The 26,772-nt window shown below is 55.2% G+C and overlaps 3 protein-coding genes across 7 annotated transcripts; 2 read left to right on the top strand and 1 right to left on the bottom strand.

Moving 5' to 3' along the window:
* Positions 1–35: 35 nt before the first annotated feature.
* On the bottom strand, positions 36–7,729 carry MYL11 (myosin light chain 11). The gene is made up of 9 exons (XM_058440300.1): positions 7,609–7,729; positions 5,232–5,370; positions 3,367–3,405; positions 2,093–2,185; positions 1,773–1,848; positions 1,467–1,571; positions 1,296–1,374; positions 297–345; positions 36–203 (listed from the first exon to the last, which is right to left on the bottom strand). Exons 3-9 carry the CDS (start codon positions 3,367–3,369, stop codon positions 99–101), a joined length of 510 nt encoding a protein of 169 aa, XP_058296283.1. The 5' UTR covers positions 3,370–3,405; positions 5,232–5,370; positions 7,609–7,729; the 3' UTR covers positions 36–98.
* Positions 7,730–7,753: 24 nt separating this feature from the next.
* TBC1D10B (TBC1 domain family member 10B) lies at positions 7,754–21,083 on the top strand. 2 transcript variants are annotated; one of them, XM_032155723.2, is made up of 9 exons: positions 7,754–8,997; positions 12,619–12,718; positions 13,002–13,109; positions 13,208–13,314; positions 18,342–18,456; positions 18,580–18,645; positions 18,822–19,011; positions 19,366–19,520; positions 19,610–21,083. In XM_032155723.2, the coding sequence occupies exons 1-9, from the start codon at positions 8,066–8,068 to the stop codon at positions 20,240–20,242; spliced, it is 2,406 nt and encodes an 801-aa protein (XP_032011614.1). In that variant the 5' UTR covers positions 7,754–8,065; the 3' UTR covers positions 20,243–21,083. The 2 variants fall into 2 exon arrangements, with proteins under 2 accessions (XP_032011614.1, XP_058296892.1); XM_058440909.1 differs by having other exon boundaries at positions 7,832–8,997; positions 19,966–21,083.
* Positions 21,084–22,833: 1,750 nt separating this feature from the next.
* On the top strand, positions 22,834–25,348 carry CD2BP2 (CD2 cytoplasmic tail binding protein 2). Of its 4 annotated transcripts, none has more exons than XM_032155801.2 (7): positions 22,834–22,980; positions 23,488–23,591; positions 23,873–24,011; positions 24,137–24,294; positions 24,395–24,827; positions 24,908–25,014; positions 25,100–25,348. In XM_032155801.2, exons 2-7 carry the CDS (start codon positions 23,514–23,516, stop codon positions 25,208–25,210), a joined length of 1,026 nt encoding a protein of 341 aa, XP_032011692.1. In that variant the 5' UTR covers positions 22,834–22,980; positions 23,488–23,513; the 3' UTR covers positions 25,211–25,348. The 4 variants fall into 4 exon arrangements, with proteins under 4 accessions (XP_032011692.1, XP_058296894.1, XP_058296893.1 ...); XM_058440911.1 differs by lacking the exon at positions 22,834–22,980 and adding an exon at positions 23,018–23,111; XM_058440910.1 differs by lacking the exon at positions 22,834–22,980 and adding an exon at positions 23,021–23,154.
* The last annotated feature ends 1,424 nt before the right edge of the window (positions 25,349–26,772 follow it).

Raw genomic sequence — 26,772 nt, 5'->3', positions numbered from 1 at the left:
TCTGAAGGCGCCGCCCATAAGAAACAAAGACCAGTGAAATTTTATTGGGAGCCGGGGTGGAGGTCGGGCCGAACAGAAGCGTCGGCCAGCGGGAGCCCCTACTCCTGGTCCTTGGCGTCGCCGTGCGTGATGACGTAGCAGATATTTTTGTAGTCGACGTTGCCGCTCACGTCGGGGGGGAAGGCCGCCCACATGTTCTTGATCTGGGGAAAGACGTAGGGGCGTCTCGCACAGGCCCTTAGGCTCCCTGGCCCCAGCCCCTTTGCTGCTCCGGCCCCGCCCCGGTCCCCACTCACCTCCTCCTGGGAGAAGCGGTCACACTGCGTGGTCAGCAGCTCCTCCAGGCTGGAGAGAGGTGACACAAGGGGAGTTGCGATTGGGTTCCTGGTTCCTTTCCACTCCCTCGCACCTCATCCCCGTTGCCAGCCCCAGCCGCCCCCGAAAACCCAGGTCACTCTACTTCCTTTATTGGCCTCCCAGACACTCGCTTTTGCCCTCTCCGTCCACATTTGCTGTGACAATGCAATCTTACCGCCCATTACCACAATCTTAACTACTCCCTTACCTCTGGCAGTACCTAACCCTTCGTAGGAATTTTTGGGTTTTTGTTCGTTTTGAGACAGGGTCTCGCCCTGTCGCCCAGGCTGGAATGCAGTGGATAATGGCTCACTGCAACCTGGAACTCCTGGGCTCAAGGGATCTTCCTGCCTCAGCCTCCGGAGTAGCTGGAACTATAGGTGTTTGCCACCACTCCCGCGAATTTTTTTTTTTTTTTTTTTTGGAGACGGAGTTTTGCTATTGTCGCCCAGATTGGAGGGCAGTGGCGTGATCTCGGCTCACTGCAACCTCCGCCTCCAGGGTTCAAGCGATTCTCATGTCCCAGTCTCCTGAGTAGCTGGGACTACAGGTGCCCGCCACCACGCCCAGCTAGTTTTTGTATTTTTAGTAGAGACGGGGTTTCACCGTGTTGGCCAAGCTGGTCTTGAACTCCAGACCTCACATGATCCACCTGCCTTGGCCTCCCAAAGTGCTGGGATTACAGGCATGAGCCACTGCGCCTGGCCAGTCCATGAATTTTTTAGTTAAGTTTTTAGAAACAGGGTCATGCTATGTTACACAGGCTGATCTCAAACTCCTGTCCTCAAGCAAATCCTCCTGCCTCTGCCTCCCAAAGCACTGAGATTATAGGCCTGAGCCACAGGGCCCAGCCTTGGTAGGAATTTAAGGAGGCTGTCAGTGTGGGAGCAGCTGGTGGAGTGGGGGAAGGGTCGGAAGGGTGGGGAGCCGATGCTTACAACTTCTTCTTGATGGTGCCCTTTCCCTCAGGGTCCAGGACCTTGAAGGCTCCAGTGATCACATCCTCAGGGTCGGCACCTGTGGGAGTCAGAGGGCACATGAAGCTGATGGGTCCCTGAAGGGTCTGGGAAAAGGCAGCTGGGGCCTTGGACCCAGGACACTCCACTCACCCTTGAGCTTCTCCCCGAACATGTTCAGGAAGACGGTGAAGTTGATGGGACCGCTGGCTTCCTTCATCATGGCGTCCAACTCCTCATTCTTCACATTGAGGCGGCCTGGAGGGGGTTGGGGGAAGCATGGGCTGGAGCGGGCTCCTGGGGCCGGCCTGCGCTTCCTACTAATTCAGCTAATCCCATCCATTTTTCAGCTGGGTAGACTGAGGCCCAAGGTGGAGCTGACAGGGCTGGAACCCAAGGCCACTGAATTTCCTAGACTCTGCATCCTTGAATATTCCCACCTGGGGGTAGGGGGCTCACCCATGGCTGCGAAGGTGTCCCGAAGGTCCTCCTTGTCTATAATACCATCACGGTTCTGGTCAATCACGGTGAAGGCCTGGGGAGGGCCGGGGTGGGGAGGGTTAGGTCCCCCATGGCCCAGCCTCAGCATCCCTACCCCAGGCGGATCAGATACTGGCTCTCAGCCAACTGTCCTCTTCTACCCCAAGCAGAGAGGGGAGGAGGGAATTCTAAACCTTTCCCCTCCTTCAAACAGGTGCACATTCCAGGGAGAGGGTTGGGGAGAAGGCCAGCAGGGCTGCTTTTGGTCAGCCTTCCAGTTTCCCCGTCCGCTCACCCACCTCCTTGAACTCCTGGATCTGAGTCTGGTCGAACATGGAGAAGACGCTGGAGCTTCCGCCCTCTACTGTCCTTCTCTTGGCCCTCTTGGGTGCCTGGAGGGTGAGGGTTGAACAAAGGGGCCCATGGACCAGTCCCTCCACCTCTCTGGGGGCAGTGGATTAGATTAAGAATTCTTTGAGTCCCTGTTCCTAAAGCATCCGTTTGCCCTGAGTCTCCCCTTCCTTGGGACCTCTTTGCTGAGGGGGCTTGCTTTGACTGCATTCCCCAAATTCCCATCTGTGGCTCCTGGGTCTCCAACTCTCCATTCCCCACAATGGGTGGAAGCTTCCTTATCTTCTCAGTGCCCTGAGCCTAGCTCCTCTGAGCCCCAGACTTGCTGTGTGACCCCACCACTCATTTGCCCTGTTTGAGCCTCTATTTTTCTTTTTCTTTTTTTTTTTTTTTTTTTTTTTTGAGACGGAGTCTCGCTCTGTCGCCCAGGCTGGAGTGCAGTGGCGCGATCTCGGCTCACTGCAAGCTCCGCCTCCCGGGTTCACGCCATTCTCCTGCCTCAGCCTCTCCGAGTAGCTGGGACTACAGGCGCCCGCCACCACGCCCGGCTAATTTTTTGTATTTTTTTAGTAGAGACGGGGTTTCACCGTGTTAGCCAGGATGGTTTTTTTTTTTTTTGAGACAGAGTCTTGCTCTGTCACCCAGGCTGGAGTGCAGTGCTGCGATCTCGGCTTACCGCAACCTCTGCCTCCCGGGTTCAAGAGATTCTCATGCCCCAGCCTCCAGAGTAGCTGGGATTACAGGCATGCACCACCACGCCCAGTTAATTTTTGTATTTTTAGTAGAGACAGGGTTTTGCCATGTTGGCCAGTTGGTCTCGAACTCCTGGCTTCAAGTGATCCAACCACCTTGGCCTCCCAAAGTGCTGGGATTACAGGCGTGAACCACAGCACCTGGCCTGAGCCTCTACTTTCTCATTTGTAAAATGGGATGGGAGTTATTGCCTGGCTGGTGCCAGAGGGCCTTAGGAAGATGGAGTACAGGAATGAATGGATCAGGCTTTGAGAGGGACTGGGCCCCTGTGAGTTGAATGTCTGGGCGGATTATCATTGATTAGATCCTTTAGGCCATCACACAATCTGTTTTCCATCAGTGATGCCGAGAAAGAGATGAGCATTCTTTTAACTTTTTGTTGGACTGGGAACCAGCTACTTTCTTTCAAAGGGTGAGGCTGCCCTGAGGTCTAAGGGATCTGGGCAGGGGTTGGAGGATTCTCACTCACCATGTCTTCAGTCTCTGGGGGGCAAGGCAGAGGCTCCGGCTGGAAAGAAGCAGGGAGTCAGCATGGAGCAGTCCCTCTGGGGTTATATAGTCCTGCCCCAGGGAGCCCTTAACATACCAAGGTAACCTTAGCCCTGCGGGTGCCCACCCCAGATACCAAAATAGCCCAACTCAGGGCCTCTCCTTTCTTGGAGGGCCGGCAGCAGCTGGAGCCCAGCGGGGAGGAAGGGGGGAGCAGGTCTTGCAATGCATGTCTCACTAGGGCCTGGGCAAGAAGGGATGTTCTTTCTCCCAAAGAGGGGCTAGAATGTGCCAGAGTTTAGAGGGGACCCAACCCAAGGCATCATTCTGGGAGATAAATGAACCAGATCCTGTACCCCGAGTAGGGTGGGCTCAGATTTAAATCCAGTAAACGTCCGGGTGCAGTGGTTCACACCTGTAATCCCAGCACTTTGGGAAGCTGAGGCGGAAGGATTGCTTGAGTCCAGGAGTTCAGGACCAGCCTGGGCAACATAGTGAGACCCCTGTCTCTATTTTTTTTTTTTTTTTAAGACAGTCTCGCTCTGTCTCCCAGGCTGGAGTGCAGTAGCGTGATCTCGGTTCACTGCAACCTCCACCTCCCCGGTACAAGTGATTCTCCTATCTCGGCCTCCCGAGTAGCTGGGATTATAGGTGTGCCACGAAGCCAGGCTAATTTTTTTTTGTATTTTTAGTAGAGACGGGGTTTCACCATGTCGGCCAGAGTGGTCTCAACTTTCTGACCTCGTGATCCATCCACTTTGGCCTCCCAAAGTGCTGGGATTACAGGTGTGAGCCACTGCGCCTGGCCCCCATCTCTATTTTAAATTAATAAAATAAACTCAGTAAACATGTATTGAACACACACAGTGTGCCACGTGCTAGGCTGGGCTTTGTGGGTGCACTTTGGCAGACACAATCCCTCCACCCCCACATGGTGGAGTTCATAGTCAAGTGTGTGTAAGTGTGAGGGTGGTGAGAAAGAGCCATCTGTGGAAGCTGAGGGATCAGGTGGGTCTCCTACCTCCCTTCAAGGAGAGGGGAATTTTTTTTTTTTTTTTTTTTGAGATGGAGTCTTGCTCTTGTCGCCCAGGCTGGAGTGCAATGGTGCAATCTCGGCTTACGGTAACCTCCGCCTGCTGGGTTCAAGCGATACTTCTGCCTCAGCCTCCTGAGTAGCTGGAATTCCAGGCACCCGCCACCACGCCCAGCTACTTTTTTTTTTTTTTTTTGAGATAAAGTCTCGTTTTGTTACCCAGGCTGGAGTGCAGTGGCGTGATCTTGGCTCACTGCAACCTCCGCCTCCCCGGCTCAAGTGATTCTCCTGCTTCAGCCTCCCGAGTAACTGAGACTACAGGCGCGTGTCACCACGCCTGCCTAATTTTTTTGTATTTTCAGTAGAGATGGGGTTTCCCTCTGTTAGCCAGGATGGTCTCGATCTCCTGACCTTGTGATCCGCCTGCCTCGGCCTCCCAAAGTGCTGAGATTACAGGTCTGAGCCAACGCACCCGGCATCTAATTTTTTGTATTTTTAGTAGAGATGGGGTTTCACCATGTTGGCCAGGCTGGTCTCGAACACTGACTTCAGATGATCCACCCGTCTCGGCCTCCCAAAGTGCTCAAAGTGCTGGATTACAGGCATGAGCCACCGTGCCTAGCCGAGAGGGATTTTTTGAGGTGATATGCTTTGTGGTCTCAGATTTTGTGCTGGGCCTTGGTTTCCCCTCTGTAAAAGGGAGATGTAGTTCCCATCCCACAGAACTTGCCTTATAACTAATAATTATCCCTGCCCTGGTGGAACTTACAGTCTAGCCATAGAGACAGGAATGAATGCAGAAACTGACATACCAGGGCTGGTCAGGAGCGCAGAAGTGGAGGGCGTGGCAGCCCTGTCTAGGAGTATGGGAGTGGCTTCACAAGGGCCAGGAAGTCAGGTGCAGGTGGAGGAGCAGGTGTGCTGGGCGGAGGGCATGGCCTGAGCAAAGGCCTGGAGAATGGAAGATCAGAGGTGTTCAGCTTGCCAGAATTGTGATGGGGCTGGTGACCAGCCCCTGAGGGGCCTTCAAGACCAGGCACAGGACGGAGACCCTGGGGAACCTTGGAAAGGTTTCATGCAGAAGAAGGACATGATCTAGTATGAGTCTAGAATATTTTCTCTGGGTACTGGTGCGGAGGCTGGAACTCAGGAGGGGAGGCAAAGACCCTAAGAGGACAGCCAGCTGGTCACTTTCTGTGAGGTGCCTTGATGGCCAGTGGCAGCTCACTTCATTCTGGCCAAGAGCCAGCTTGGCTGATTGTGTGACTTTGATGTACCCTCTCTTCTCCCTCTGGGCCTCAGTGACCCAGTCCCCTCCATGCAGCAGAAGTCTGGAAAAATAGTGGCTGAGGAAGCCCCAAGTTGGCAAGGACAACCATCTCCTTCTTCTCCTGCTCCCTCTAGGACCCGACGACGTCCTGAGGAAGATGCCTCCCCCTCCCCCCTCCCCCCTCCTCCAGGCCCATGCCGATACCTCTAAGACATTTTCTTTTCTGGGCACTGAGGCCCAGCCACCTGTTGTCTCTAAGAGAGAAGGAGCCACCCTAAACTTAGCAGCTGCCCTTAGCCTCCCACACCAGCCCCTCCCTGCCTCAGACGGCAGCTGCCTCGCCTTATAGGGTTACCATGGGGGTCCAGGCCAGGGAGGAGCCCACTTATTACTGGGTTCTGGGAGAGGAGGAGGACTCCAAAAAGGGGAATGGGAGGAGTGCTCAGGAAGCTTGGGTCAAATGGGAGATGGGGAAGGTGAGGAGAAGGAGATCAGACACTGAATGGGAATTGACAGGACTTGGGGCTGAGTTGGGAGTGAAGGACCTTAGAGAACTCAGAAACCAAGGAGGAGCTGAGAAGTCGGGAGCTAGGTCTCAGTGGAATTCCAGGATGGTGGATGCTATATGGAAATCGGAATATGGGGGTCAGAGAAAGAAAAGGGTATTTAGAAGTTGGAAGGTTGGAGCTCATAACGTCAGGTCTTTATGCTTGTGATCTAAGGACAACCTGGGGCGCTCATGAGATTGAGGTCGGGGTTCTCAGTGGAACATGAGGAGCACAGAGGGATGTGGCAGTGAGGGGAGAGGAGTTGACGGGACTGGGGCCTTGGATCCCCAAAAGAATAGTAACACACATATGGGGAGTTCATGGTATTGGAGATTCACGGATTTGGGGTTTGAGATCCCCACTAGAAGAAATGGTGCGGGTAATCAGAGGGATAAGGTCTGAGGAATTGGAGCCTGGGTTCTGGGGAGGAGCTCAGATAGATGGGAACTGAGGAGAGGGACTTGGAGGTTGGGATTCCCGCAGGAAATGGGTGAAGCAGAGATATGGGTTGCTTATAGGATCTGGGGGCTCTGGCTATTGCCACCCGGGCCTGGAGTGTTGGGGTTAGTTGGGGGCCGGGATCGGAGAATTAGAGTAAAGGCTGAGAGTACTGGGTCAGGGCACTGGATCTGTGGTGGGGCTTAGGGTCCCACAGACCCCCAGAGTGGGGGGCTCAGGAGCTGAACGAAGAATAGGGACCTGGAAAGGACTCGAGAAGGGCAGCGCGGCACTCATTGTTTGAGGGCTGCACTAATGCCCCCGCCCCTTCTCCGTGCTGTCCCCAGCTGTCACCCTCCTGTAAGGCTTGTCTCCGGTTGTCACCGACTATCCCTGGGCTGGCACCGCCTGCTGGCAGCATCTTTGCCCTTTGGATGCTCCCATTGGCTGAGACAGCTATTTTCCTGTCCTGTGGCCAAAGTGGGAGAACACGATCATTGGCTGACGAGGTGAATTAATCTCTAGCTTGCCCCGCCTCCTTCTCGCTGTCATTCCTTACTGACCATTTTGGGAGACCTAAAGAATTCCTCAGCCCTTCCTATTGACTGCGGACGCTGTCTGTCACCGCCTAAACAGACATCACTGCCTGTCAATTTGACCACCACCTACTCCCCTTTTCATTGGCTCCCCTTTTACCGTTCCTATTGGTCAAGAACCCTCCAGGCCCCACTTCTTACTCGCACAGCCCCTACCTCCTCCTCCGCCCTTCCGCGGTCATTCACTCTTCAGTCATATTCATTGGCCAGGAGGTTCAGGCAACTGCGTTTCTATTGGTTATTCCTTTCGTCCCACCTCCCCCTGCCTTTCCTCGTCCTCTGACTGGTCTTACAGCCCTACGCCTTCTCCGTTTCCTCTTTCCAGATGATGACCCACCCCCTTTTCGCCTCGAGCCTCGCCCACGATTCCAACGATTGGCAGAAGCCCAGGTCACTCTCTCCCACTATTCGTCCAAATCCTCTGACTAGGCGGGAGAAAAAAGGAGCGCGATGGGCCAGTGCGCGCGCAGGCGTGGAACGCCGAGACGCTGGCCGCGGAGCCGGCTCTGCGGCGTGTGCGCAGGCGCGAGGTCGGCGGCTCGCCCCAAGCGGGAGGGAGGGGGCGGTGGCGAGAGCGCGCGAGGGGGGTGAGAGGGTACGAGAGAGACCCCGGCGCGCGGCGCCCCCCGACCCCTGCCCCGCCTCCGCGCGCCCAGCGGCCGCCCCGCCCCCGGCGCGCGCCGAGCCGCGCCCTTCGCCCTCTCCCCTTTCTCGGCTGGCCTCGCCGGGAGGCCCGAGGGGCGGCGCCTTCTGCGGCCTCCCCGGCGGGGGGATGTGAGGGGCGGCCCGCGGCCATGGAGACGGGCCCGGCGCCCCTGGTGGCCCCGCCGCGCCGTCATGGCGCCCCCGCGGCCCCCTCGCCGCCGCCCCGGGGTTCCCGGGCCGGGCCCGTAGTGGTGGTGGCTCCGGGACCTCCAGTGACTACAGCCACTTCGGCCCCCGTCACCCTGGTGGCCCCCGGGGAGGCGCGGCCCGCCTGGGTCCCGGGGTCGGCCCAGACCTCTGCTCCGGCTCCGGCCCCAGCCCCGGCTGTCACGGGCAGCACGGTGGTGGTGCTGACCCTGGAGGCCTCGCCCGAAGCCCCAAAGCCGCAGGTCCCCTCCGGCCCGGAACCCCCAGAGCCCGCGGCGGTGGCTGGAGTTGAGACGTCGAGGGCTCTGGCCGCAGGGGCAGACTCTCCGAAGACAGAGGAGGCTCGACCCTCACCCGCCCCAGGACCAGGGACCCCTACCAGGACCCCTTCCAGAACGGCTCCTGGGGCCCTGACCGCCAAACCCCCGCTTGCCCCCAAGCCGGGAACCACAGTGGCCTCAGGAGTGACTGCACAGAGTGCATCAGGACAAGTGACAGGTGGGCATGGAGCTGCCGCAGCAACGTCAGCATCAGCAGGACAGGCTCCTGAGGACCCCTCAGGCCCTGGCACAGGCCCCTCTGGGACTTGTGAGGCTCCGGTAGCTGTCGTGACCGTGACCCCAGCTCCGGAACCTGCTGAAAACTCTCAAGACCTGGGCTCCACGTCCAGCCTGGGACCTGGCATCTCTGGGCCTCGAGGGCAGGCCCCGGACACGCTGAGTTACTTGGACTCCGTGAGCCTCATGTCTGGGACCTTGGAGTCCTTGGCAGATGATGTGAGCTCCATGGGCTCAGACTCAGAGATAAACGGGCTGGCCCTGCGCAAGACGGACAAGTATGGCTTCCTTGGGGGTAGCCAGTACTCGGGCAGCCTGTGAGTACCAGTGGGCACCCAGCGGGACTGCTTCGGGGAAGCAGAGGTTGGGGGAGGGCGAAACGATACACTTTGCCCAGACTCTGGCAGCCCAGCCTCCTCTGAGGATCCATGGGGTGATCAGCGCGAGCTGCCGTGTCTTGAGTATCCTGAGGTGCCTGTGACATTGGCATGTTAGTGGAGTTTCAGACCAGGGGTCAAGAGGTCTGGGTTTAAGCCTTGCCTTTGATGGGTTGTGTGCCCTTGAGCTAGTGGCTTCCCCATTTCCCTGCCTCAGTTTCTTCCTCTATAAAGTGGATTGAATGAGATGATACCTGAGGTCATCCCAGCTCTTTGATGGGGAACTCCAGCTACATGCCAGATATTCTGGAGGGTTGGTTGGGCGAGGGTTCTGGTAGAGACCCTTGGTCCCTTAGGGGTGGATAGCCTGGGAGGGGTGCAGGCACCTCCCTTCCCCCATAGCCCTAGGTTCCAGGGATGGAATAGAGAGGTGGGGAAGTCTGGCTGATGGGAGACCGTGCAGTCAGGACCCCGCTGTGAAACAGGGCAGTCTCGTTTCTGCACTGAAGTAAATGGGGTGGGAGAGGCCTCTTCCCCATTTCCTCATCTCCCCAGCCGGGCTGACTCTTTCCCAGTTCTCTCCGGGGCCTGAGTCACTCCCAAGGTAGGGGGTGATTGCCTCTGACTTCTTCCTTCCCCCTCTCTGGATCCTGCCCGTTGTTCCTGTGCCCCTTTGACCTGCTGGGCCAGTCAGCCTACAGCATCGCCTGGGCCCCCAGGTGTCAGGTCCCAGGTGCTAAGGATAAAATAGTCCTTTCAAGGAGCCAATCATCTGGAGAGAAAAACAAGTACTTAAACAGTTGGTTTCAGTAGAAGACCTCGGGTTTAGCGTAGAGATCCCCAGAGGGTTTCCTGAGCGCACCTAGAGCAGGGAGTCAGCTGAACCTGCTCTGAATCCTGGAGAGTAAGTAGGATTGATTTAGTCTTGGCTATGTGTGCAGGGATGGGGGAAAGCCCTGTGGAAGAGTTTTCCAGGAGGGTTCATGAGCCAACCAAAATCAGAAAGCCTTTGATTGGGTACCAACATTCAGGGTCTTACATGGGAAAGCAACTGAGGTTTGACCCTGGTGCTTTCTAGGCACGAGGACTCGGTTTGTAGATGAAGAAACAATTAATGCAGTTGAGTGAATTGTCCCCCTCAAATAATCTGGATCTGTGTGACCAGTGGCTCTCTCCTCAATAGCAGGCTGTCCTGTGGAACTCAGGCTGAATTCAGTTTGGGGGAGTCCCTCTTGTGTGCCAGGCGCTGTGCCGGGTGCTGTTTCTCTGCTTTGTAGCTTTGTCCCTCTAAGATCAGCTTCCATGCCAGAGAACTCTACCTCTTGGGCAAGACTGACTGTAATCCACGTTACTTTCGCAGCGTTCAGCGGCTCACTGCTGTCCACAGGATGAAGTTCAGGCTCTTTGGCCTGCGCACAGCCTTTCTGGTCACCTTTGCCACCACTCCTCACCGGGTGCTTTGCGCGGTGGTCCTGCTGAACTAGTTGTAGTCCTTTCCCCTTCATATTCAGGCTGTGCACCTGCCAGGAGGGCTCTTCTCCCCTTTCTTTGCCTGCTAAGTTCTACTCATTTCTTCATGGCTTACCTCAGATGTCTCCTCCTCCAGGAAGCCTTCCCTGATACCCACTGCCCCCACTCAAATTAGATGTGTCTTTGGTACATCTTTGTCATTGCATTTCCCATACTGTATTACAGTTATCGCTCCTCTTAGGCCATAACCTTCTTGAGGGCCAGAATGTATCTTACTCTTCCCAGCCCTTGGTAGAGTTTGTAACTGACTTAGGATACAAATTAATGAGAGATAGTCTGTCTGTTTAAGACGCTTCTAGAACAAAGGTAACTAACATTTAATGAGTCCCTTCTATTTAAGAGTTGTTTATATGCAGTTTCTCAATAGTCTTCTCATAACTTTGTGATGTAGGTGGTGGTGGTGGTTTTTTTTTTTTTTGAGACGGAGTTTTGCTCTTGTTGCCCAGGCTGGAGTGCAATAGTGCGATCTTGGCTTACTGCAACCTCCGCCTCCCAGGTTCAAGCGATTCTCCTGCCTCAGCCTCCTGAGTATCTGGGATTGAAGGCATGTGCCACCATACCTGGCTGAGTTTGTATTTTTAGCAGAGACAGGGTTTCACCATGTTGGCCAGGCTGGTCTTGAACTCGACCTCAGGTGATCCGCTTCTCACTTCTGACACCTGGGCCTCCCAAAGTGCTGGGATTACAGGCATGAGCCACCATGCCCGGCCCGGTGGTGTCTTTTTATAATTGAGTAAGGGACTCAGGTCATCCCTTGCCAAGGCTCCCCATTGTCTCAGAGACAGAACTGAAATTTGAACTTAGGTGGGTTTGATTCTTAAGACCCGAGCTTTCTTCTGTTCCACTCACCTCCTAGTACTGGCTCCTACAAGTAACTGTTTGAAGAATGATGGGGGCACCATGAGTATGAACCTCTGACAGAACAGTGAGTAAATAGGGCAGGGAGTCCTTTATTTGCCTGGGGTGATTTCAGGGAGGAGGAGGTAGAGTAAATTGCAGGTGACCCAAGGGATCGCAAACGTTTGATAGGACAAAACTCAGATGGTTGCATCTAAAGAGACAGAAGTACATTTGTTCCGTATTTTATTTTATTATTATTATTTTTTGAGATGGAGTCTCGCTCTGTCATCCAGGCTGGAGTGCAGTGGCACAATCTCGACTCACTGCACCCTCCGCCTCCCGGGTTCAAGCGATTCTCATGCCTCAGCTTCGCGAATAGCTTGGATTTCAAGCACGTGCCACCATGCCTGGCTAATTTTTGTATTTATAGTAGAGACAGGGTTTTACCATGTTGTCCAGGCTGGTCTCAAACTCCTGACCTCAAGTCATCCGCCTGCCTCGGCCTCCCAAAGTGCTGGGATTACAGGCGGGAGCCACCATGCCCGGCCTATTTTATTATTTTATTTTTATTTTTTGTAGAGACAGAATCTCGTTATGTTGCCCAGGCTGGCCTTGAACTCCTGGCCTCAAGTGATCCTCCCGCCTCTGCTTCCCAAAGTGCTGGGATTACAGGCCTGGCCCTCTAGGGTATTTTATTTTATGGATAGTAAGGTATTACTTAATGGGCACTTCGCTGTGTGTTATTTCATATAAACTCTCAACAGACCCCTTCGGGTAGATATTGTTACTTTCTCCACCTTACAGATGAGGAAATTGGGCTTAGCAAAATTAAGTGATTTGCCCAAGGTCACACAGTGAATAAATGGTAAAGCTATTTTATAGATCCATTTATATAAATGGATCCAGATCTAATGCAAAATGTGGCTTTAAAATACTCCATACTCTCTCCCCAGATTTGGATGTGTCAGAAGTGAGATTTAAATATGACTTCTGAATAGAGATCCATTAGGGAAGGAAGCCCTTTCAGTGTGCCTTGGGATGCCCAAGTGGCCAGACATCCTGATGTTTGGTAGCTCACAGACTATCCAGTTTCTTGTTTGAGCTTGGGGAGGTGGCTTGCCTTAGTTCCCCCTGCAATGCAGGTTTTACACTATTGCTACTGACCCCTTCCATGCTCCCCCCACCCTGCAGAGAGAGCTCCATTCCCGTGGACGTGGCTCGGCAGCGGGAGCTCAAATGGCTGGACATGTTCAGTAACTGGGATAAGTGGCTGTCACGGCGATTCCAGAAGGTTTGAGGGCTGAATGGTGGGCAGGGCAATGCACAGGTTGGGAGGGGCAGCATGTGCTCCAGGGAAGCCCAGGAAGCCGATAATATCTGCCCTCTGGACCACACTGGGGATAGATGGGCCCTGGCGGGGGAATGGCTTTAAAAATAGAAGTCCAGGCCAGGTCCAGTGGAATCAAGCCTATGGGATGTGGGGGGGAGTATCCAGGGAGTTTGTGGACTGCTGGGGAAAGCTTGGAGGCTGTGCCGGCCCTCGAAGCTGTCCTCCTCCTGCCACTTTGCCTTAGGTGAAGCTGCGCTGCCGGAAGGGGATCCCCTCCTCTCTCAGAGCCAAGGCCTGGCAGTACCTGTCTAATAGCAAGGAACTTCTGGAGCAGAACCCAGGAAAGTTTGAGGTGCGTGCAGCTCCAAGGTGTGGGGACATGTGGCCCTGTCTGTGCAAGGGGTATCAGTTCCCCCAGATGCTGAGGTAATCCCCACTGTCCCACTGCAGGAGCTGGAACGGGCTCCTGGGGACCCCAAGTGGCTGGATGTGATTGAGAAGGACCTGCACCGCCAGTTCCCTTTCCACGAGATGTTTGCTGCTCGAGGGGGGCATGGGTAAGGTGGCCGGACCATGGGGATCAGTCAGCAAACATTGGCTGGAGGATCCACCTTTTATCTAGGTGGATACAAGACTGAGTTGAAAGTGGTTTTTGCCCTTCAGGACTTGTAGAAGAGCGATCTGTAATGGACTAAGTGTCAAGCCATGTCAAAGGAACTGTCCTGGGAAGGAGACTTGACTCGGGTTGTGTGTGGGGGCACATCCCAGGCTCCTTTGAAGAGCTTGCATTTGGGCTGGGTTTTGGAGGGGTGGGAACTACAGCAGTGGGGCAGGGTTTTCCTGCCTGGGGGTTATGGAAAAGATCACCAGGGACCCTTAAATGCTATGCCAAAGCATTTGGAATTTTGTTCTATAGACCAAGCTTCCTCCAGATGTCAGTATATACTGTTCCCTAGTAGTATACAAGATGATCATCTTAGGGAGTTCTCTGATGGACTTTTTTTTGTTTTGTTTTTTGAGATGGAGGCTCCGTTTGTTGCCCAGGCTGGAATGCAGTGGTGTGATCTCAGCCTACTGCAACCTCTGCCTCCCAGGTTCAAGCAATTCTCATGCCTCAGCCTCCTGAGTAGCTGGGATTATAGGTGCACACCATCGTGCCCGGCTCATTTTTGTGTTTTTAGCAGAGACGGGGTTTCACCATGTTGGCCAGACTGGTCTTGAACTCCCGAACTCAAGTGATCTGCTTGCCTCAGCCTCCCAAAATGCTGGGATTACAGGTGTGAGCCACTGTGCCTGGCCAGATGGATTTTTTATTCTTTTTTTTTTTTTTTTTTTTTTTCTTGCGTGATTTTTTCTTTTTGCCAATGTTGGGGGACAGTGGCATGATCTTTGCTCCCTGCAACCTCTTTCTTCTGGATACAGGTGTGCGCCACCACACCCAGCTAATTTTTGTATTATTAGTAGAGACAGGGTTTCACCATGTTGGCCAGGCTGGTCTCGAACTCCTGCCCTTAGGTGATCCACCTGCCTCGGCCTCCCAAAGTGCTAGGATTATAGGCGTGAGCCACCACGGTCAGCCGGACAATTTTTTTAATCAATAATTCATCCTTTAGCAAATATTTATTGAGCATCTGTTATCTGCCAGGCACTGTCTAGTCACAAATGATTGCAGTGAACAAAAAACCAAAAACTCCTCTCATGGTGTTTATATTTTAGTAGGGACAAACAATAAATCAGGGAAAGGAAAGTATGTTGTATGTGAAATGATGGTAAGCATTAAAGAGGAGGTTATTTTTATTTTTACTTTTATTTGTTTTTTTGATAGAGATGGGTTTTCATCATGTTGCCCAAGCTGGTCTTGAACTCCTGGGCTCAAGCGATCCGCCCGCCTCAGCCTCCTTAAGTGCTGGGATTACAGGCGTGAGCCACTATGCCTGGGCCTAAAGAGGAGTTTAAAGCAAGAGGGAAATAGAGAATGTGAGTGGGGATGGGGTTACAAATGACTTGATCCTGCTTATGTTTTAAAAGGGTCATTCTGGCTACCATGCTGAGAACAGACTATAGGGAGACAAGGACAGAAATGGACCAGTTAGGAGACTTCCTGTAATCCAGGAAAGGGGTAAGAGCTAGACCAGCATGGTAGCAGCGGGAGTATGGGCAGAAGTGGTTGGATTCTGGATATATTTTGAAGGTTGAGTCAGAGGGATTTGCCAATGGATTAGACATGCAGTGTGAGAGGAGAGAGGGGAGTAGGGTTTTTGGCCTGAGAAATGAGAAGAATGGAGTTGCTGTTTACTAATACAGATGGGCTAAAGGTAGCTGTGGGGGGCATATCAGGAGCTCAGTTTTGGAACGTTTATTTTTTATTTTTATTTTTTGAGACAGAGTCTCGCTCTGTCGCCCAGGGCTGGAATGCAGTGGCACCACCTCGGGTCACTGCAACCTCCGCCTCGCGGGTTCAAGCAATTCTCCTGCCTCAGCCTCCTGAGTAGCTGGAATTACAGGCGCCCGCTACCATGCCCAGCTAAGTTTTGTATTTTTAGTAGAGACGGGTTTTGCCATGTTGGCCAGGCTGGTCTTGAACTCCTGACCTCAAATGACCTGCTCACCTCGGCCTCCCAAAGTGCTGGGATTACATGTATGAGTCTCCATGCCCGGCAGGGAACATTAAGTTTAAAATGCTTATTGGACTTCTAGATGGAGATGTAAGTTCAGTGTACAGTATACATAAACCTGGATTTCAGGGCAGATGTTTAAACTGGAGATAAATTGGAAATTAAGAGTCGTCAACTTATAGAGGGACTAAATCTTACCCATGAGACTGGATGAAGTCACAAAGGCAACAAATGTAGATACAAAAGGAATTGATGCGAAATGTCCAACAATTGAGCCCTGCAGCTCCGACAGTTTGAGAATGGGAAGATGAGAAAGAGCTGGTAAAGGAGACTGGAATGAGAAGCTAGAGGTAGGAGGAGGACCAGGAGCATGTGACTGGGAGCAAAGTGAAGCGAGGTTTCAAGCATCAGCTGTGTGAAATGCTGCTGAAGGGTCCAATAAAGTCCAGCCCGAAAATTGACCTCTGGATTAAACACTGGAGAAGTCATTAGTGACCATGTTAAAAACAGTTTTGTGGCCAGGCGCAGTGGCTCATGCCTATAATCCCAACACTTTGGGAGGCCAAGGCGGACAGATCATCTGAGGTTAGGAGTTCAAGACCAGCCTGGCCAACATGGTGAAACCCCATCTCTACCAAAAATATTTTTAAAAGGCCAGGCGTGGTGGCTCACGCCTGTAATCTCAGCACTTTGGGAGGCTGAGGCGGGCAGATCATGAGGTCAGGAGTTCGAGACCATCCTGGCTAACACGGTGAAACCCCCGTCTCTACTAAAAAAATACAAAAAATTAGCCGGGCATGGTGGCGGGTGCCTATAGTCCCAGCTACTTGGGAGGCTGAGGCAGGAGAATGGCGTGAACCTGGGAGGCAGAGCTTGCAGTGAGCCGAAATCGCGCCACTGCAGTCCAGCTTGGGTGACAGAGGAGATTCTGTCTCAAAAAAAAGAAAAAAATTAGCTTGGTGTGGTGGCAGGTGCCTGTAATCCCAGTTACTCGGGAGGCTGAGGCAGAGGTTTCAGTGAGCCGAGATCGTGCCATTGCACTCCAGCCTGGGCAACAAGAGCGAAACTCCGTCTCAAAGGGAAAAAAAAAAAAGTTTTGTGGCTGGGTGCAGTGGCTCACGCCTGTAATCCCAGCACTTTGGGAGGCTGAGGCAGGCGGATCACCTGAGGTCAGGAGTTCGAGACCAGCCTGACCAACATGGAGAAACTCTGTCTCTACTAAAAATACAAAATTAACTGGGCATGGTCGGGAGGCTGAGGCAGGAGAATTGCGTGAACCTGGGAGACAGAGGTTGCGGTGAGCCGAGATCGCACCATTGCACTCCAGCCTGGGCAATGAGAGTGAAACTCCGTCTCAAACAAAAACAGTTTTGTGTGGAGCAGTGGGTGAAACCCTGACTGGAGAATGGGAGGAAAGAAATTGAAGACAGTGAGTCTATAGGTAAGGAAAGAAACAGTGTGGTATTCGGAGGGAAGAGAGGAGTAAAGAGACCTTTTTTTTTTTTTTTTTTTGAGACAGAGCTGGACTGTCGCCCAGGCTAGAGTGCAGTGGTGTGATCTTGGCTCACTGCAACCTCTGCCTCCCAGATTCCCAGATTCAAGTGTTTCTCCACCTCAGCCTCCCAAGTACCTGGGATCACAGGTGCCCACCACCACACCTGGCTAATTTTTGTATTTTTAGTAGAGACGGGGTTTTGCCATGTTGGCCAGGCTGGTCTCGAACTCCTGACCTCAGGTGATCCGCCCACCTTGGCCTCCCAAAGTGCTAGGATTATAGGCGTGAGCTACTGCGCCTGGTGAAGAGACTTTTTTTTTTTTTGAAACTCAAATAAATAACAGCATGTGGGTATGCTTGTGGGAATGGTGGAGAGAGAAATTGATAGTGCAGGAGGAAGGGGAGGGTTGTTGGAGTGGTGGCCTGTACACGCGAGAGGGGATGGGATCCTGGGCCCAAGTGGAAAGGAAGTGCTTGCCAGGATCACACTCTTCACCCATAGCAACAGGGAGAAGGCAGGGACACGGAATCAGGCAGGTGGGTGATGGGCGTGGGTGCTTGTGGAAGTTACATATTTATTTTAATATGCATTAGGTAAAATAACCATATCAAACCTGTCATTTCGTGGATGGTTTTGCAAAGTGGAGAAAAAATGTCAAGTAAATAATAGTAGGGTGGTATGCAGATAAAATACAGATGAAGATCACACTTGAATGCCTGGAGTTTTGGGAAAAGCTATTCTGGGAAGTGGTCAGGAGGAGGATGTGTCAGACTGGAGGCAGGGAGAGGATCTGGGAGGTCATTTTTTATGGGCAAGAAATGGAGGTCTGAGCTGCGAATGGCTGTGGAGGTGGAGAGGAGCAGGCAGGAATGGAATTCAGGGTGCAGCACTGCTTAGGCTTGGAGGAAGGGGCTCTTTTCTGATGTGGGGCTGAGTGAATAGAAGTCCTGGACATGGCAGTGGGGCACCCTCAAGAGGAGCAGGTCTAGGGTACAGATTTTATTCTTTTGGATGCAGAGACAAAAGAAAGGGCTGAGGCACAGCTGGCTTGCAAACCTTCCCCAAGAACCATGAAATCCAGTGAGACTGATAAGGCAGGCCCTGCCCTGGGGAGCTCCTGCTTTGGGGTGACAAAGACATTTAGTGCTAGAGGAGGGCTGATGCTGCGGCTGTGGAAACCTTCCTGGAGAAAATGACCTGGAAGGTTTCTGGGATGTGGCAGAGGAAGGAGGGTGAGGGTGCAGCCTGTGCTGGGATGGCCTGGAGCATGTGGAATATGTAGCCAAAGGCGGAGCCCTGGGGCCTGGAGTGCTGTGCTGTGGGCTGAGCCTTTAGCTGAAGCTCACTCAGCAGGACTGGGCAGATGGATGGAGGAGCCTGGTGGTAAAGCTCTGGGACGAATCTGGAACTGGGTTTGGGGACAGAGCTCTCAGCCCCTGTGACTGCCCTCACAGTCTTCCCCAACCCCCACAGGCAACAGGACCTGTACCGAATCCTGAAGGCCTACACCATCTACCGGCCTGACGAGGGTTACTGCCAGGCCCAGGCCCCTGTGGCCGCAGTCCTGCTCATGCACATGCCTGCGGAGGTCAGCGCCCTGGTCCTGGGCCGGGAGGGGCAGGGGGGATCTCAGCCTACAGTGGTGATGGGGGAGCTCCCTGCTCCCTGCTTCTCAGGCCCCACCCCTACTCCTTGTTCTTGCTCTTCTCAGCAAGCCTTTTGGTGCCTGGTGCAGATCTGCGACAAGTACCTCCCAGGTTACTACAGTGCAGGGCTGGTGAGTGTCTGGAGGCTGGGTGCATCTGGGGCTGTGGCGTTTCCTCCAGGCTGCAGGGAGGTCCCTGCCTTGCCCCACCCTGGCCTTCCTGGCCTCTGCCCACAGGGCTGGCCAGTTCTCCCCTGATGGGGGCACAGCTGACTTGGCCCTCTTCTCATGGCTTGTCCCACCTGCAGGAGGCCATTCAGCTGGACGGGGAGATCTTTTTTGCGCTCCTGCGCCGGGCCTCCCCCCTGGCACATCGCCACCTGCGGCGGCAGCGCATCGACCCTGTGCTCTACATGACGGAGTGGTTCATGTGCATCTTCGCCCGCACCCTGCCCTGGGCGTCGGTGCTGCGTGTCTGGGACATGTTTTTCTGTGAAGGTACTTCTGTGGCCCTCCAGGCCATGCGGGGCTGGGGTTTCTATGGTGGCTACCAGGGGTTCTGTCGTATTTCTGGTGGTCCATGGACAAAAGGTACTTGTTGGGTGGAGGTTTCACCATAAGCAGCTGAGGGCTGGAGAAACAGGCCTGATTTTAGTTCTGCCACCAACTTAGAGCCTGCTCTCCCTGCCAAGATCCTGAGACTGATAGCAGCTCTTGTCCTTTCACGGGGCCTCAGTTTCCTCATCTGAGATTGGCAGTAGATGGGGATGGGGGCTGTGAGTCTGTCCTGATCAGGACAGGCTGAGATCCTGGGTCTGACCACCCCGTGCTCTCTACTCTTCACCCCTGCAGGCGTTAAGATCATCTTCCGGGTGGCCCTGGTCCTGCTGCGCCACACGCTGGGCTCAGTGGAGAAGCTGCGCTCCTGCCAAGGCATGTATGAGACCATGGAGCAGCTGCGTAACCTGCCCCAGCAGTGCATGCAGGAGGACTTCCTGGTGCATGAGGTAGGCCTGTGCCCTCAACACAGCCCCTGCCTGCCTCAGCCCGCTCCCACCCTCAGCTCCGTTCTGGTACGCATTTCCTCTCTGTCCAGGTGACCAATCTGCCGGTGACAGAAGCACTGATTGAGCGGGAGAATGCAGCCCAGCTCAAGAAGTGGCGGGAAACGCGGGGGGAGCTGCAGTATCGGCCCTCACGGCGACTGCATGGGTCCCGGGCCATCCACGAGGAGCGCCGGCGGCAGCAGCCACCCCTGGGCCCCTCCTCCAGCCTCCTCAGCCTCCCTGGCCTCAAGAGCCGAGGCTCCCGGGCAGCTGGAGGGGCTCCGTCCCCGCCGCCCCCCGTCCGCAGAGCCAGTGCTGGGCCTGCCCCAGGGCCTGTGGTCACTGCTGAGGGACTGCATCCATCCCTTCCCTCACCCACTGGCAATAGCACCCCCTTGGGTTCCAGCAAGGAGACCCGGAAGCAGGAGAAGGAGCGGCAGAAACAGGAGAAGGAGCGGCAGAAACAGGAGAAGGAGCGGGAGAAGGAGCGGCAGAAGCAGGAGAAAGAGCGAGAGAAGCAGGAAAAGGAGCGAGAGAAGCAGGAGAAGGAGCGGCAGAAGCAGGAGAAGAAGGCTCAAGGCCGGAAGCTTTCGCTGCGTCGAAAGGCAGATGGGCCCCCAGGCCCCCAAGATGGTGGGGACAGGCCCTCAGCAGCTGAGGCCCGGCAGGACGCTTACTTCTGACCTCTGCCCTGGGGCTGGACTGCATGGCCCCCCTCTTTCCCTCAGCCAAGAACAGGCCTGGCCCGACGTGCCACCCCCTAGCCCCTTGTCAGGCTGTCCCTCGCTGGGGAAAGTGGCTTGGTTCCCCATCTCCTCGCCAGCTGCTGATCCCTACATGGGCAGGACAGATGGGCAGCTGCAAATGAGTCTGGAGCCTCTCACCTCCCATGAGCCTCAGCTGGGGTCTCTGCCGCTCCTGCCCCAGTTCCCTCTGGGTCCCCTCCTAGGTGCTGTCCTGAATGGCCCGTTGTCATCCCAGGGGTGACTCCTGGTGATGGGAGTCAGCAGTTTCAGATTCTTACACTCCATGGCTCCCCTTACCATGAGGTGGAGCTGGCTTCCTTTTCCCTGTCTTCAGCCCTCCCTGTCTCCCCGCCTTCCTGGCCAGGGCTCTCCTTCTGGACCTTTCTGTGTTGTAATTATGTACAGAGGATGGGGTTGGCCTGGGGTGGGGGTGCTCGCTTTGTCTTCTGTCCTTTGGTTCTCCTATAATGCTCCTGTACCCAGTTTATTTAAGGGGACATGCACTGGAATAGGAAATGTCCCCCATCTCTCTTCCTGCACCCTGCTGTGCTCCCTCCAAACCCACCTTGCTCTGTGTTCTCAGGCCCCCCTGCTTTGTCTCACCAGGACCCATACCTTTCACCTTGTTCCCTTCCACCCTCCAGTTAGTCCCTATCTGGGTAAGGGTCTTCCCTTGAGCTCCAGGGGGTGGAACCCAATGTTTACATTCTCTTCTGTCTCTGCCCCCACCCCACGCAGCGCTTTGAGGAATCGGAAAAGAACCTGCTGTTGTATCTGGGCCTGTCTCCTACCTTGTTATTTGATGAGGGGTGGATGGGGTAAGGACGAGGGAGGGAGGGACAGAGCCAGGACCTGGGTCTCTGTTGAAGCAGTCTGCTGTCTTGGCAAGTAGGTACCTCTTGGCTTTGGGTCCATCTCTCAATCACTCATCAGACACTGGTTGAGCTCCTACTCCATCTTTGCCTGGGATCTGCTGTCTCCATTGTCACTGGCTGCCTGGAGCTCTCTGTACCACCTGCAGCACCCGGATCTCCTTCCCAAAGTGCTCATGCAACTCCTGGAAGCTGGAGGGGGTACTCACAGTGGCTAGAAAGCCACTGTCCTCTGGGGATGAGATGGGCTCTTGACCAGCTGCCTGGCACAGCTCCCAGTATTGGGTCTTGGTTGGGCGGGGGGGGGGGGGGGGGGCAGCAGCCCAGCCAGCCGCCTCCAGCTCACGCCAGCCAGTGCCCACAGCCAAGTCTCCAGCTCTTCCTGGGTTTCTGCAGCCAGCTTGTAGGCCCGCCCAACTGTGCCCTCCACACCAGGGGTCAGGATGGTAAAGGCATAGGGTTCTGCGGCCTTAAGGTGTGGCTCCACCTGGCAGTTCTCTTAACAGGATGAGGCCCAGGGGTGTATGGTCGGTCTAGTGTTCTAGGTAGAAGAGGAGGTTTCCTCAGAGGATGAACCATCGGCGCTGGTAGCTGCGGTTTCGGGTCCCCTTCTTTAGCAAGGTACCTTCCTGGTCTGGGGCTTGTGTTCTGTAACCATGGAAGAAACTGAGCACGGACTTTCTGTGCGGTTTCATCATGATCCAATATGGGAGGAAACCCCCAGGGGGAGAGAAGTGGCCCATCTAGTTGCCTGGGGGAAGAGTAAGGGAACTCTCATGCTATCCTCGTCTGGCTCCAGCAGGTGCTGCCTGGGCAGAGTCTTGGCTTAGGGGGATGCAGCCTCCGAGTGTCAAGAGCTAGGGGTCCCAGCACAAGGGCTGACCCCCCACTACCTCCCCAATTCCCCCTTCTGCTTGGGCCACATCCCGTTACTTGGGCAGGAGTTGCTAGGCCCTATTTGCTCAGGGGGGCTTCATGCTGCAGAGAGGCACTGTTGCCCTTTTCCAGGCCTACCTGAGAGCAGGGCACAAAGGGCTTCTGGCCTGGGTACTGGTGCCAATGTCACCTCTCCAGTGATGGCTCTCCCACCTCAGAAACCAGGAACTCGCCCAGGGTATGGGCGTGGGACAAATTGCCTCCCCTGGGTCCTAAAGGGAGCTGTGTTCAGAAAGTGCCCCGAGAGCCGTCCAGGGGCTCCAGGCTGGCCATCGGGAGAGCCAGGCTTCCCCTCGGGGAGGGCAAGGCTGCACCTCTCAGACTAGGAGGGCTGACCACTGGACCACAGGAGTGGGAAGTCAGGATTTCTAACGAGACGGTAGGGGCGCTGAGCCCTTAGCCCTGGGGTAAGGGTGACTTGAACCCAGGACAGGAAAACGGGGCAGCAACCCGCTGGCCCTGCTCGGACTTTGCCCCTCCATCCTGACCCTGGGCGGCCCTTTAAGCAGATGCGCTCCAGTTTTTCTCCAGAGCCTCTACTGCTTGAATGAGGGAATGGAAGCTACTTCCGGCCATTTCTCACGCCCGGTCAGAGTCCAGGCATTCTTAGGTTCTCTCTTCTCACCATTGTCCTCCTACGCGACTGACGTCACTTCTGGCGGGAGAGAGGGTGGAGGCGTCTTCTCTCGCTCATCGCGTACTTCCGCCCGCTCTTCCAGTTAGTTCCCTAACCCGAGTGAAGCCACTTCCGGGCTTCCCGAGCGCCTTCTGCAGTCCTCTTCCGGGTGATGGCGGCCGGGTGCCCCGGATGTAGCCCTGGCGCAAGCATCTCTTATTTTCTTCACCTCGCCCCCTGCGGGTTCACAGGTGAGCGCGCGAGGGTGGGACCGCCGGAATCCCCGTGGCCCTCTAAGTTGTACACAGCCCGGGACAGTTGGGGAACACCACACGGAATTGGGAGTTCGGAGCAGGGAGGAACGGGGTGGCGAGAGCGCCAGGTCCTGGGTCTGCCTGGGCCCGGCGAGCTCCGAGAGAGCCAGGGTAGAGGGCGGGGGTCAGCCCGTGGAGCCGGTGGCGCGCAGACTGCGGGGGCTGGAGTTGGGGGCGGTGACCTGGTGAAGCCTGTCTCATTTCGGCCAGGGTCCGGGGATCTAGAGGGTCCGCCCTTCCGTCCCCGCCCCATTTAACTCGCGGATGCTAGACGCAAGTCCTGGAGGCCTCCTGGCTGCCAGCTTCGTTTCGGCCCCTGCTTTTGTGCTCCCTCCGCTCCCAAACTGTACCGGTCATAGACCAGGAAAAATGTTTGCTCTGCTGGGTCCTCTGGCGGCGAGTCCCCTCCTCACCGCGTTCCCTTCCTCTGCATCCTTTCCTCAGCTTGAGAAACACCTGTTTGCCCCGTCATGCCAAAGAGGAAAGTGACCTTCCAAGGTGTGGGAGATGAGGAGGATGAGGATGAAATCATTGTCCCCAAGAAGAAGGTGAGGGGGCCAGACTGCTTTGTGTGGGGGAAAGAGGAGCTAGAAGCCTGAGGAGGAAGAAAGCTGGCGGGAGCGGGGCGGGGCGGGCAGGCAGAGAAAAGCCTAGTTTTTTCAGGTTCTCTGAGGAATGGGTTGGGAGTGTCTTCAGTGTGGGTCCTGAAATATTTGGGGAAGTAGTCGAGATCCTGAAATATTTGGGGAATATTTGGGTCCAGATTCGGAAGTATTTGGGGAGGTAGCCAGTAACCTGCATTTCTCGACTTCCTGGCTCCTGCTCACAGCTGGTGGACCCTGTGGCTGGGTCAGGGGGTCCTGGGAGCCGCTTCAAAGGCAAACACTCTTTGGATAGCGATGAGGAGGATGATGATGATGATGGGGGGTCCAGCAAATATGACATCTTGGCCTCAGAGGATGTAGAAGGTAAGCTGTACCGAAGAATACCCTCTGCTAGAGAAACAAGTAGGGGCCTCTGGTGGTGTGGAGCGAGGGAGGCTCCGGTCTCTTTTTTCCATGCCTAGAAAAGGGCACCTGTGTCTTTGGTGCAGGTCAGGAGGCAGCCACACTCCCCAGCGAGGGGGGTGTTCGGATCACACCCTTTAACCTGCAGGAGGAGATGGAGGAAGGCCACTTTGATGCCGATGGCAACTACTTCCTGAACCGGGATGCTCAGATCCGAGACAGCTGGCTGGACAACATTGACTGGGTGCGGCCCAGGGGCTGGTGTGGCTGGGGACTGGGAGTGGCAGATGCCAGGCCTGCTCCCATGGCAGTTCGTGGGAAATCACTCCATCTTCCCATTACAGGTGAAGATCCGGGAGCGGCCACCTGGCCAGCGCCAGGCCTCAGACTCGGAGGAGGAGGACAGCTTGGGCCAGACCCCAATGAGTGCCCAAGCCCTCTTGGAGGGACTTTTGGAGCTCCTATTGCCTAGAGAGACAGTGGCTGGAGCACTGAGGCGTCTGGGGGCCCGAGGAGGAGGCAAAGGGAGCAAGGGGCCTGGGCGACCCAGTTCCCCTCAGCGCCTGGACCGGCTCTCCGGGTTGGCCGACCAGATGGTGGCCCGGGGCAACCTTGGCGTGTACCAGGAAACGAGGGAACGGTTGGCTATGCGTCTGAAGGGTTTGGGGTGTCAGACACTGGGACCCCACAATCCCACACCTCCACCCTCCCTGGACATGTTTGCTGAGGAGGTGGCGGAGGAGGAACTGGAGACCCCAACCCCTACCCAGAGAGGAGGTGAGCTTGGAGGACAGAGGAGGGGGCAGTGGGTAGGAAGTGCGACACTGGAGGCCAAATGGCTTTGCCTGTTATTTTAGAAGCAGAGTCGTTGGGAGATGGTCTGGTGGACGTGATGTGGGAATATAAGTGGGAGAACACGGGGGATGCCGAGCTGTATGGGCCTTTCACCAGCGCCCAGATGCAGGTGAGCTGCTTTCTCCCTCCTTCTGCCTTATCCCTTCTTCCCCCGCTCCTGTCAGTTGTTCCCCAGCTCTGCCCTCTCCTTGCAGACCTGGGTGAGTGAAGGCTACTTCCCGGATGGTGTTTATTGCCGGAAGCTGGACCCTGCTGGTGGTCAGTTCTACAACTCCAAACGCATTGACTTTGACCTCTACACCTGAGCTTGCTGTGGGCCCAGTTTGGTGGGCCCGTCTTTCGTGGACTTTGTGGAGGAGGCACCAAGTGTCTCAGGCAGTGAGGAAATTGGAGGCCATTTTTCAGTCAATTTCCCTTTCCCAATAAAAGCCTTTAGTTGTGTACTGGGGCCTTGGCTGTGCTGATGGCCAGAAGCCCAGGGGCCTTCTCCACAGTCCCTTTGGACTTGTCTTGGTCCCTGAGTGCTCCCATGAAGATCCTCCTTGGAGGTGCCTGTCAGGTGTCCTGTGGCCTCCCTGCCTGGACTCTGCTTGCGGTGTAAACACCCCCAACTGCGCTACTCTGTGCTCCTCTCCCAGGTTTCTTGTTCAGTTCCTCTTAGGTCTTTGGCTTTCAGGACCTCAGATTCTTTGTCCTTGCAGCCACCAGAGGATAGAGCCCCAGAAGTGGAGCTTTTAGGCCCGGAAGGACCAGGGCATTGATAAGACATTGGGACCCTGTTGGGGGTGAGCATGGAATCCTCTTACTCTTGCTCCACCCTCTCAAGCTCCTTAGATGCTGGGCAGAAGTGGGATGAGTGGCTCAAGACCGAGATCCCTAAGGTTCTGAGAGCCAGTGTCTTCCCTAATCTGGCTTTCCTCTATCCTTGCCATCGTTCCCACAGCCCTTTAGTGAAGTGCAAACTCAATGGCCAAGTGTGGGCCAAGCGTGCATTGTACTGGCACAGAGAGGGGCAGTGACTCACTGGAGGTCACAGGAATCAAAGGGCTGGCCCAGACCCAGTGGGCTCCTTTCCCAGACCTTTCTTGGCACGAAGCCTTTGCTGCCTGGCCTTCGAGGCCCTGCGGCCTACATTCTCTGGGCCCCACTGTGTGCCTGGCACAGGGCTAGTGCCTTGAGGAAACTGAGGTAGCTGGGTTGGTCCCCTTCCAGGAATTCAGAGTGGTGGCAGAGGCATGGGAGATAGACAGATGTAATTCTGTAGCCTGGGCATGGCACCCTCCACCCCCACGCCCCACCATCATTGCCTTACGCCTCCCTTGCACCACGTTAGATGGTTTCTTCCGGTTTTCCACTCTGGCTGCCCCTTGGAGTCTCCTGGGGAGCTGTAATATCTCTTTGGAGTTTCGGATTGAGCTGGTCTAGGTTGTGGCCCAGGCATTGGGTATTTCGGAAGCCCCCAGGTGTTTTCAGCTTACAGCCAGGCCGAGAGAGAGCCCCTGGGTCAGACCCCCATGATTTAGGCACACCTAGTGGGAGGGGTGGCTCCTGGACCCCACCATGGTTGTAGAGCTGAGCATGTGTGTGGCTTTAGTGGGGTCTGTTAGTTACGGGGGTCTGGGCACTGGAGCTGCAGGGCACTTGGGATCCCAGGGCAGAAAGGACCAGATGAGCAACTAGGAAAGACTTGGGGGCCAGGGCGGAGTGGGGTTACCTGACACTCTTGTGAGGCCCATTCTAGTGCCTGCTCACACCGGAATTTCATTCACTCCAAGAAGCCATCAGTAAGATATCTTCCTTTAAATGTCACTAAGAAAGAAGAGGCCTGGCGGTGACACAGTAAAATGCCATTGGTCTAAAGATGCGT

This window comes from Hylobates moloch, unplaced genomic scaffold (genome assembly GCF_009828535.3).
Source record: "Hylobates moloch isolate HMO894 unplaced genomic scaffold, HMol_V3 SCAFFOLD_6, whole genome shotgun sequence".
NCBI classification, from domain to species: domain Eukaryota; kingdom Metazoa; phylum Chordata; class Mammalia; order Primates; family Hylobatidae; genus Hylobates; species Hylobates moloch.
Note: the sequence above shows the minus strand (reverse complement) of the source record. Positions and strands in the feature narration are given on the sequence as shown.